The sequence below is a fragment of the Budorcas taxicolor genome, chromosome 2 (genome assembly GCF_023091745.1).
Source record: "Budorcas taxicolor isolate Tak-1 chromosome 2, Takin1.1, whole genome shotgun sequence".
NCBI lineage: Eukaryota > Metazoa > Chordata > Mammalia > Artiodactyla > Bovidae > Budorcas > Budorcas taxicolor.
The window spans coordinates 23,593,269-23,605,496 of NC_068911.1; the positions used below are offsets into that span (position 1 = coordinate 23,593,269).

Consider the following 12,228-nt stretch of genomic DNA (forward strand, 5'->3'; position numbering starts at 1 on the left):
GTCCTGAATATTCACTGGAAGGACTGATTTTGAGGCTGAAACTCCAATACTTTGGCCACCTGATGTGAAGGGCTGACTCAGTTGAGAAGACCCTGATGCTGGGAAAGATTGAAGGTGGGAGGAGAAAGGGACAACAGAGGATGAGATGGTTGGATGGCATCACTGGCTCAATGAACATGAGTCTGAGTAAACTCCAGGAGTTGGTGATGGACAGCGAGGCCTGGCATGCTGCAGTCCATGGGGTTGCAAATAGTCAGACATGACTAAGTGACTGAACTGAACTGACTGAAAATGTCAGTAACAGTAGTGAGAAGAGCCCCTCAATGAGCAAAATTGACTACATAGAATAATGCCCTCAATAACAGTGGGAGACAAAGTCTTTTTATTGAAGTGTAGTTCATTTACAATATTATGTTAGTTTCAAATGTACAGCACAGTGATTCAGTATTTTTGCAGATTGTACCCATTACAGGTTATTACCATGCCTATAATTCCCTATGCTATACAGTATATCCTTATTGTTTATCTCATTTGTGAATAGTAGTTTGTATCTGTTAAAATCTTAATGTTTCCTTCCCTTCTTATCTCTCCCCTTTGGAAATCACAAGTATATTTTCTTATCAAATACACATAAAATATTTATAAAATTTTACCACATGCTGGATCATGAAATACATTTCAAATAATTGAAAATATTCATATAATCTCCAAGAAAAGTGGTATTAAGCTATGAATATATTTTCAAACTGCTTAGAAATCAAATCACACATTTCTAGAAAACCTCACAGTTCAAAGGTATTTTAGAAATTAGAAAATATTTGGAAATTAGTGATTTATAAAATAACATATTATAGCTGTGGAATGTAGCTAAAGCAATCGGAAATTTTTTAAAATAAATAAGTTTTAGAATTTGTGCAATGTATGCATAGGGTGAGGAGTAAGTATTGGCAGCGAATGGAGGAGGGAAATCATGGTGCATGAGGTAATATCTGCATTAGCTCCCCCAGTTAGTTCATGTAGTAACAAAAATAACTAGTGGCCTCAAAAAGTTGGTAAGTGGCTATCTGCAAACCATGAGAGGAAGGTAGCATTGAGCCCCTTGGCTACAGTAGTGCATATGACAAAGAGAAAAACATCAGGTTTTTCTCTCTACCCTGGAGCTCTCCATACCACCTTAAGCCTCTAATCCTTTTACTTTTTAAACGTGTAGTAGCCTAGCTATTCCTCAGAACCAAAAGTTACAACATTCCAACTCTACAGCCAGTACATCTCTCTTAAAAGAAACAAACAGATTTGTTTTAACTTTCATAGCAGTGGCTCATTGACTTTCTCATAGGATAGAAATATGGCTGTGGAGAAGACACCAGGTATAAAGAGAGAGGAAAGCAACAAGCATAAACAGACCAAAAATCCTCCTAATTTTGCTTTTAGTAATAAAAGTTTCAATAGCTCCTCATTATCTGTTCAACATTCAAATATCCAAAAACAGAAACATAAAATTTAAACAGTTGATGGCATAAAATTTAAAAATCTCTTGAGGGAAAATGTAAAAATTGAGCATAAGATCTCTTTTATAATAAATAATTACAACAGATAATGAGGTGGGAAAACACCAGGACCAGAAGGAAAAATTTTAAAGTATTTGTTTTGTTCAATATGGGACTGGTCTTCTAGTGTGCATATTATATCCTTCAATAATTGTAGAAGCTTTGGGCTGACTACATATGGGAGAGAAAGCAGATAAGAAGCCAGATCAAGAGACACCTTTATGTTTCAGCAGACAGTAATATTTTATTAAAAAGTAATAGAAAATAGAAAAATTTCACTATGAGATGCATTCCACAAAGTATTCTCTGACATAATGAGCCAAAGAACTTTTATCTTTCTTGAGAGATGTATATTTAAATTAATATTAGCCATATAAGAATCCTCTGGTGTTTAACAGAAAATGAACTGTTAAAATACTTGGTGTGACACTCACCAATAGTAAGCAGCAGGAAATGAAGAAGATGAGGAAGTCCCATAGCAGAGCAGAGAGCCAGAAATTAAGGGCATAAACCCCACTCAAAAACTGAATGTGCTTTGCCTTAGTGACTCTCTCATTCACCGTCAGGAGACAAAAGCCACTGACAAGAATACTCACACCAAAATACAAATTTAAGGCTACTTGTGTTCCTGTCATTGCTCTACAAAAGAATGAATAAAGAGGACACATTGGTAAAGCAATACAGTGGGAAACATTTATTTCTAACGATACATTTAATTATTAATTTATTATAAATTATATTATTATTAGCAGCTATTTTACTATTTTAATTCACTTTTAAATTAACTTTTAACAAAATACATAGTTGGAAAGGGAAGAAGGGATCTATTTAAAGCTTAAACTTCAAGTTCAATGAAAAAAGTATACATACGAATATTCAGGTCCACCAAAAGCAGAACGTGCAGGCTGAGGTTTGTTGATGACTGTAATGGAAGCATCAGGGCCAGAAAGTGACATAAAAATAACATTGTCTAATACAGCCAGAGATAATGATGATGAATGGTATGCCTCATTGTTGAACCAAAATTTAACTATATTTTCACTTCCATTAACCTCAATGGAAAATGCAATAATGCATGAGTAAATGCATTTTTGATTACCCACCAAATAGGCCTTCAGATCACCTGGAATGAGAACATAATACCGATCATGGGTTGAACATGCAATATAGATCATTAACTATGGATTTTAGAGAGGGCAAACCAAATAATTTTACTTGCCTAATATTTTTTTTCCATTCCTGCAATAGCTCTGACAAGGTTTGACCATTTAACTTAAGAATTTTATTCTTCAAAAAGCCTACAAATAATAAATGCTGGAGGTGGTGGTTTAATTGCAAAGTCGTGTCCAACTCTTTGTGACCCCCTGGACTATAGCCTGCAAGGCTCCTCTGTCCATGGGATTCTCCAGGTAAGAATCCTGGAGTGGGTTGCCATTACCTTCTCCAATAAATGCTGGAGAGGGTATGGATAAAAGGGAACCTTCTTACACTGTTGGTGGGAAAGTATATTGATGTAGCCATTATGGAATATAGGAAAGAAGTTCCTTTAAAAATTAAAAATAGAGTTGCCATGCGATCTGGCAATTCCACTCCTAGGCATATATTCAGAAAAGATGACAACTCTATTTTAAAAAGACAAATGCATCCCAATGTTCCAAAAACTAAGATCATGGCATCTGGTCCCATCACTTCATGGCAGATAGATGGGGAAACAGTGGAAACAGTGTCAGATTTTATTTTGGGGGCTCCAAAATCACTGCTGATGGTGATTGCAGCCACAAAATTAAAAGACGCTTGCTCCTTGGAGGGAAAGTTATGACCAACCTAGACAGCATATTAAAAAGCAGAGACATTACTTTGCCAAAAAAGTTCTGTCTAGTCAAGGCTACGGTTTTTCCAGTGGTCATGTATGGATGTGAGAGTTGGACTGTGAAGAAAGCTGAGCGCCGAAGAATTGATGCTTTTGAACTGTGGTGTTGGAGAAGACTCTTGAGAGTCCGTTGGACTGCAAGGAGATCCAACCAGTCCATCCTAAAGGAGATCAGTCCTGGGTGTTCATTGGAAGGACTGATGTTGATGCTGAAACTCCAATACTTTGGTCACCTCATGCGAAGAGCTGACTCATTGGAAAAGACCCTGATGCCAGGAAAGATTGAGGGCAGGAGAAGGGGATGACAGAGGATGAGCTGGTTGGATGGCATCATCGACTGGATGGACACGGATTTGGGTGGACTCCAGGAATTGGTGATGGACAGGGAGGCCTGGCATGCTGTGGTTGATGGGGTCGCAAAGAGTTGGACACGGCTGAGTGACTGAACTGAACTGAATGTAAATAGCACCGCTATTCATAATAGCCAAGGCACAGAAGAAACCTAAGCGTCCATCAACAAATGGATAAAGAATATTAATCCTTTATCATTCAGCCATAAAAAGAATGAAATAATGCCATTTACAGCAACATGGATGGACCTAGTGACTATCATACTAAATGAAGTCAGACAAAAGTAAATACTATGATATCCCTTATATACAAATTCTAAAAAATACTACAAATGAACTTGCAAAACAGAAACAGACACATAGACAAAACAAAAACAAAAACATATGGCTACCAAAGAAGAAAGGGGGAGGAATAAACTAGGAGTATGCGATTAAGAGATACGCACCTTAAAATGTTAAATAAACAAAAAACAAAGATATGGCACAGAAAAATATATCCACTATCATGCAATAACCTGTAACAGAAAAGAATCACTTTGCTGTACACCTGAACCTAACACAATATTGTAAATCAACTCTATTTAATTAAAAAATAAAAATACATGGAAAAATCTTCATTCTGTTAACAATCCACATACACCTTACACATTTTAGCTAAATTTCACTGAGAAAATGTATTTCACTCAGTATTAATTCTCTCAAACTTCTTTTCCTCCTTCAAACTGTCAGTCCCCAAACTGATTTGTAAGGACCTCCACTTCTTTATTTTTTGCATTTTGAACTTTTTATTTTATATTGGAATGTACCCTACTAACAATGTTGTGACAATTTCAGGTGGACAACAAAGGGATTCAGCCATACATATACATGCATACATTCTTCCCCAAACTCCCTTCCCATCCAGACTGACACATAATAGTGAGTAAAGTTCCCTGTGATCTACAGTAGGATCTTGCTGGTTATCCATTTTAAATATAGCAGAGTGTATATGTCGATCCTAAACTCCCTAACTATCTCTTCTCCACATTCTTCCTCATGGAGGAATAAGTTCATTCTCTAAGTCTATGAGTCTGTTTCTGTTTTGTAAATAAATTCATTTATATCATTTCTTTTTAGATTCTGCATATAAAGGATATTATACGATATTTCTGTTTCTCTGACTTCACTCAGTATGATAATCTCTAGATTCATCCATGTTGCTGCAAATGGAATTATTTCATACTTTTTAATGGCTGAGTAATATCCTGCTGTATATATCCACCACATCTTCTTTATACATTCCTCTGCTGATGCTTTTGAACTGTGGTGTTGGAGAAGACTCTTGAGAGTCCCTTGGACTGCAAGGAGATCCAACCAGTCCATTCTGAAGGAAATCAGCCCTGGGATTTCTTTGGAAGGAATGATGCTAAAGCTGAAATTCCAGTACTTTGGCCACCTCGTGCGAAGAGTTAGTTGACTCATTGGAAAAGACTCTGATGCTGGGAGGGATTTGGGGCAGGAGGAGAAGGGGATGGCAGAGGATGAGATGGCTGGATGGCATCACTGACTCGATAGATGTGAGTCTGAGTGAACTCCAGGAGTTGGTGATGGACAGGGAGGCCTGACATGCTGCGATTCATGGGGTCGCAAAGAGTCAGACACGACTGAGCGACTGAACTGAACTGAACTGCTGAAGCAACATTTAGTTTGCTTCCATGTTTTGGCCATTGTAAATAGTGCTGCAACGAATATAGGGATGCATGTATCCTTTTGAAACATGTTTTTATCTTAGTATATGCCCAAGAGTGGGATTGCAGGGTCAAATGGTAGCTCTATTTTTAGTGTTTTAAGGAATCTCTGTACTGTTCTCCATAGTGGCTGCTGTTATTGTTCAGTCACTCAGTTGTGTCCATCTCTTTGCAACCCCATGGAGTAGCTTGCCAGGCTTCTCTGTCCTTCACCATCTCCTGGAGCTTGCTCAAACTCATCTCCATTGAGTAGGTGATGCCATCCAACCATCTCATTCTATTGTCGTCCCCTTCTCCTCCTGCCTTCAATCTTCCCTGGCATCAGGGTCTTTTCTAGTGAGTCATCTCTTAGCATAAGGTGGCCAAAGTATTGGAACTTCAGCATCAGTCCTTTCAATAAATATGGAGGGTTGATTTCCTTTAGGATTGACTGGTTTGATATCCTTGCAGTCCAAAGGATTCTCAAGAGTCTTCTCTAGCACCACAGTTCAAAACCATCAGTTCTTTGGTGCTCAGCCATTTTTATGGTCCAACTCTCACATCCATGCATGGCTACTGGAAAAATCATAGCTTTCACTATATGGATGTTTGTCTGCAAAGTGATGATGTCTTTGCTTTTGAATATGCTCTCTAGGTTTGTCATAGCTTTCCTTCCAAGCAGCAAGCATCTTTTAATTTCATGGTTGCAGTCACCATCTGTAGTGATTTTGGAATCCAAAAAAAAAAAAAAGTCTGTCACTGTTTCCATTGTTTTCTCATCTATTTGCTATGAAGTGATGGGACTGGATACCATGATCTTAGTTTTTTGAATGTTGAGTTTTAAGCCAGCTTTTCCACTCTCCTCTTTCATTTTCATCAAGAGGCTCTTTAATTCCTCTTTTATTTCTGCCATAAAGGTTGGGAGGAGTGTCATCTGCATATCTGAGGTTATAGATATTTCTCCCAACAGTCTTGATTCCAGCTTGTGCTTCATCCAGGTGGGCATTTCTCATGATGCACTCTGCATATAAGTTAAATAAGCAGGGTGATAATATACAGCCTCGATGTACTCTTTTCCCAATTTTGAATCAGTCCATTGTTCCATGTTTGATTCTAACTGTTGCTTCTTGACCTGCATATAGTTTTCTCAGGAGGCAGGTAAGGTGGTCCATTATTCCCATCTCTTTAAGAATTTTCCACAGATTGTTGCAATCCACACAGTCAAAGGCTTTAGCATACTCAATGAAGCAAAAGTCAATGGTTTTCTAGAATTATTTTGCTTTTTCTATGATCCAACAGATGTTGGCAATTTGATCTCTGGTTCTTCTGCCTTTTCTAAATCCAGCTTGTACATCTGGAAGTTCTCAGTTTATGTATTGTTGACGCCTAGATTGGAGAATTTTGAGCATGACCTTCCTTGCATGTGAAATAAGTCCAATTATGTGGTAGTTTGAACATTCTTTTGCATTGCCTTTCTTTGAGATTGGAGCAAAAACAGACTTTTCCAGTCCTATGTCCACTTCTGAGTTTTCCAAATTTGCTAGTGTATTGAACTTAACACTTTAACAGCATCATCTTTAAGGATTTGAAATAACTCAGCTGTCATTCCATCATGTCCACTAGCTTTGTTCATAGTGATTCTTCCTAAGACTTCCTTGACTTCACACTCCAGAATGTTTGACCCTAGGCAAGTAATCACACCATCGTGCTTATCTGGGTCATTAAGATCTTTTTATACAGTTTTTCTGTGTATTCCTGCCAACTCTTCTTAATAACTTTAGCTTCTGTTATCTCCACACCATTTCTGTCCTTCTGGGGTGGCCAATGAGGAGATACCCCTCATCCAAGGTAAGAGAAACCCAAGTGAGATGGTAGGTGTTGTGAGAGGGCATCAGAAGGCAGACACACTGAAACCATAATCACAGAAAACTAGTCAATCTAATCACATGGACCACAGCCTTGTCTAACTCAATGAAACTAAGCCATGCTGTGTGGGGTCATCCGATGGGCGGGTCATGGTGGAGAGGTCTGACAGAATGTAGTCCACTGGAGAAGGCGATGGCAAACCACTTCAGTATTCTTGCCTTGAGAACCCCATGAACACTATGAAAAGGCAAAATGATAGGATACTGAAAGAGGAACTCCCCAGGTCGGTAGGTGCCCAATATGCTACTGGAGATCAGTGGAGAAATAATTCCAGAAATAATGAAAGGATGGAGCCAAAGAAAAAACAATACCCAGTTGTGGATGTGACTGGTGATAGAAGCAAGGTCCAATGCTGTAGAGAGTAATATTGCATAAGAACCTGGAATGTTAGGTCCATGAATCAAGGCAAATTACAAGTGGTCAAACAGGGGTTGGCAAGATTGAATGTCAACATTCTAGGAATCAGCAAACTAAAATGGACTGGAATGGGTGAATTTAACTCAGATGACCATTATATCTACTACTGCGGGCAGGAATCCCTTAGGAGAAATGGAGTAGCCATCATGGTCAACAAAAGAGTCCAAAATGCAGTACTTGGATGCACTCTCAAAAACGACAGAATGATCTCTGTTCTTTTCCAAGGCAAACCATTCAATATCACGGTAATCCAAGTTTATGCCCCAACCAGTAATGCTGAGGAACCTAACATTGAACAGTTCTATGAAGACCTACAAGACCTTTTAGAACTAACACCCAAAAAAAAGATGTCCTTTTCATGATAGGCGACTGTAATGCAAAAGTAGGAAGTCAAGAAACACCTGAAGTAACAGGCAAATTTGGCCTTGAAATACAGAATGAAGCAGGGCAAAGGCTAATAGAGTTTTTCCAAGAGAACACACTGGTCATAGCAAACACCACTAGATGGTCAACACCGAAATCAGATTGACTATATTCTTTTCAGCCAAAGATGGAGAAGCTCTATACAGTCAGCAAAAACAAGACCGGGAGCTGACTGTGGCTGAGATCATGAGCTCATTATTGCCTAATTCAGACTTAAATTGAAGAAAGTAGGGAAAACCACTAGACCTTTCAGGTATGACCTAAATCAGATCCCTTATCATTAAACAGTGGAAGTGAGAAATAGATTTAAGGGACTAGATCTGATAGATAGAGTGCCAGATGAACTACGGATGGAGGTTCGTGACATTGTACAGGAGACAGGGATCAAGACAATCCCCATGGAAAAGAAATGCAAAAAAGCAAAATGGCTGTCTGAGGTGGCCTTACAAATAACTGTGAAAAGAAGAGAAGTGAAAAGCAAAGGAGAAAAGGAAAGATATAAGCATCTAAGAAAGCTTTCCTCAGTGATCAATGCAAAGAAACAGAGGAAAACAACAGAATGGGAAAGACTAGAGATCTCTTCAAGGAAATTAGAGATACCAAGGGAACATTTCATGCAAGATGGGCTCGATAAAGGACAGAAATGGTATGGACCTAACAGAAGCAGAAGATATTAAGAAGAGGTGGCAAGAATACACGCAAGAACTGTACAAAAAAGATCTTCAAGACCCAGATAATCATGATGGCATGATCACTCGCCTAGAGCCAGACACCCTGGAATGTGAAGTCAAGTGGGCCTTAGAAAGCATCACTACGAACAAAGCTAGTGGAAGTGATGGAACTCTAGCTGAGCTATTTCAAAACCTGAAAGATGCTGCTGTGAAAGTGCTGCACTCAATATGCTAGCAAATTTGGAAAACTCAGCAGTGGCCACAGGACTGGAAAAGGTCAGTTTTCATTACAATTCCAAAGAAAGGCAATGCCAAAAAATGCTCTCATCTCACACGCTAGTAAAGCAATGCTCAGAATTCTCCAAGCCAGGCTTCAGCAATACGTGAACAGTGAACATCCTGATGTTCAAGCTGGTTTTAGAAAAGGCAGAGGAACAAGAGATCACATTGCCAACATATGCTGAATCATGGAAAGAGCAAGAGAGTTCCAGAAAAACATCTATTACTGCTTTATTGACTATGCCAAAGCCTTTGACTGTGTGGGTCACAATAAAGTGTAGAAAATTCTGAAAGAGATGGGAACACCAGACCACCTGACCTGCCTCTTGAGAAACCTGTATGCAGGTCAGGAAGCAACAGTTAGAACTGGACAAGGAATAACAGACTGGTTCCAAATAGAAAAATGAGTGTGTCAAGGCTGTATATTGTCACCCTGCTTATTTAACTTATATGAAGAGTACATCATGAGAAACGCTGGACTGGAAAAAACACAAGCTGGAATCAAGATTGCTGGGAGAAATATCAACAACCTCAGATATGCAGATGACACCACCCTTATGGCAGAAAGTGAAGAGGAACTCAAAAGCCTCTTGATGAAAGTGAAAGTGGAGAGTGAAAAAGTTGGCTTAAAGCTCAACATTCAGAAAACAAAGATCATGACATCTGGTCCCATCACTTCATGGGAAATAGATGGGGAAACAGTGGAAACAGTGTCAGACTTTATTATTTTGGGGCTCCAAAATCACTGGAGATGGTGATTGCAGCCATGAAATTAAAAGATGCTTACTCCTTGGAAGGAAAGTTATGACCAATCTAGATAGCATATTAAAAAGCAGAGACATTATTTTGCCAACAAAGGTCCATCTAGTCAAGGCTATGGTTTTTCCAGTAGTCATGTTTGGATGTGAGAGTTGGACTGTGTAGAAAGCTGAGTGCCAAAGAATTCATGCTTCTGAACTGTGGTGTTGGAGAAGACTCTTGAGAGTCCCTTGGACTGCTAGGAGATCCAACCAGTCCATTCTAAAGGAGATCAGTCCTGGGTGTTCTTTGGAAGGACTGATGCTAAAGCTGAAACTCCAGTAGTTTGGCCACCTGATGCAAAGAGCTGACTCATTGGAAAAGACTCTGATGATGGGAGGGATTGGGGGCAGGAGGAGAAGGGGATGACAGAGGATGAGATGGCTGGATGGCATCACCGACTCAATAGACATGAGTTTGGGTGAACTCCGGGAGTTGGTGATGGACAAGGAGCCCTGGCATGCTGCAATTCATAGGGTCGCAAAGACTCAGACATGACTGAACCACTGAACTGAACTGATGTGATATCTCATGGCAATTTTTATTTGTATTTCTCTAATAATTAGTGATGTTAAGCATCTTTTCATGTGCCTTTTTTCCATCTGTATGTCTTATTTGCAGGGACTTCTACTTCTAACATTATGATTACGAAAAACAAATCATTATTAAGAAAAACTAGAAAGCTTGAATAATTTTGTGTTTCTATATCAAATATGGTTGAAACAATCAGAAAATTAGCAAAGCAACTATCTTTGGAAATACAAAGACCTAAGAGAAAAAGAAAACTCACCTAGTCAAAAGTTTTATACTACTTTTCCCTTCTGTACAGTTGTAGAAATAGAAGGTCGAGAAGCATCACAGAAAGTTGAGCAAAATACTACAGTTAATAAGAACTTACAGATGTTTCATGATGCTTAGAATAAAAAACAGAAGTTTCAAGCTTATCAAAGAAGTCACAGCATAAAAATTCAAGATAGAGAAGCTGATAGAAGTGAGCCTTATACTCAGTCTCAGAGCGTGGGCCATATCAGACATGAAGCTTATTTTTTATGGTCCATAAGCTAAGAATTATTTTTACATTTTTAATTGATGAAAAATAATATAAAAAAAGATGAAGGTGGAGAAGAAGAAAGAAGAGAGATAGGAAAAAAAGAAGAGGGATGTGGAGGGAAGGAAGAGGTGGAGATGGAAGGAGGACGACAAGGAGGAGGAAGAAGAAAGAGGACGAGGAAGAGGGAGAACACAGAGACTGTATGTGGACTATGAAGTCTAAGACATATACCATGTGGCTTTTGTACAGAACATGCTGGATGGCTCTTGTTTTAGTAGCTGAAAAGAAAATGAGAAGCTTGCTTTATGCTACTTCCACAAAAAAATCATTTCTTGATTCCTAAGAGTAAAAGCTGAAAGGTTAACAAACTGAAGGTAAAATTATCCTTAAAATGTTGAGGGAAATAAGTAAAGAATCAGGGAGAAAAAAAATCTCATTCAGGGAGAAAAACTAGAGTTCAAGGCTCACTAAGAACAGAGAGATCTGGGAAATACTCTCAGTCTTTCAACCGATATATTTGAGCAGTTATATTCCAAGAGTAAAGATAAATACAATAGATCAGGTCTTAAAAGACTAAATCAATATTATATCCCTTCAATCCTATTAAAGTCAGCTATCCTGTCCTGGCTATTATAAACAGTGCTGCGATGAACATTGGGGAACATGTGTCTCTTTCAATTCTGGTTTCCTTGGTGTGTATGCCCAGCAGTGGGATTGCTGGGTCATATGGCAGTTCTATTTGCAATTTTTTAAGGAATCTCCACACTGTTCTCCACAGTGGTTGTACTAGTTTGCATTCCCACCAACAGTGTAGGAGGGTTCCCTTTTCTCCACACCCTCTCCAGCATTTATTGCTTGCAGATTTTTGGATCACAGACATTCTGACTGGTGTGAGGTGGTACCTCATTGTGGTTTTGATTTGCATTTCTCTAATAATGAGTGATGTTGAGCATCTTTTCATGTGTTTGTTAGCCATCCGTATGTCTTCTTTGGAGAAATGTCTATTTAGTTCTTTGGCCCATTTTTTGATTGGGTCGTTTATTTTTCTGGAATTGAGTTGCATAAGTTGTTTGTATGTTTTCAGGATTAGTTGTTTGTCAGTTGTTTCATTTGCTATTACTTTCTCCCATTCAGAAGGCTGTCTTTTCACCTTGCTTATATTTTCCTTTGTTGTGCAGAAGCTTTTAATT

The 12,228-nt window shown here is 38.7% G+C and overlaps 1 protein-coding gene across 1 annotated transcript in view; it reads right to left on the reverse strand.

The window, feature by feature from the left end:
* Positions 1 to 12,228, reverse strand: part of LOC128060038 (phospholipid-transporting ATPase ABCA3-like) — a 212,443-nt gene that overhangs the window by 69,097 nt on the left and 131,118 nt on the right. The window contains exons 16-17 of the mRNA XM_052652249.1: positions 2,418 to 2,670; positions 1,982 to 2,186 (exon numbers count right to left, since the gene is read on the reverse strand). Of these exons, the coding sequence (XP_052508209.1) occupies positions 1,982 to 2,186; positions 2,418 to 2,670 (458 nt within the window). The remainder of the gene's footprint in view (positions 1 to 1,981; positions 2,187 to 2,417; positions 2,671 to 12,228) is intronic.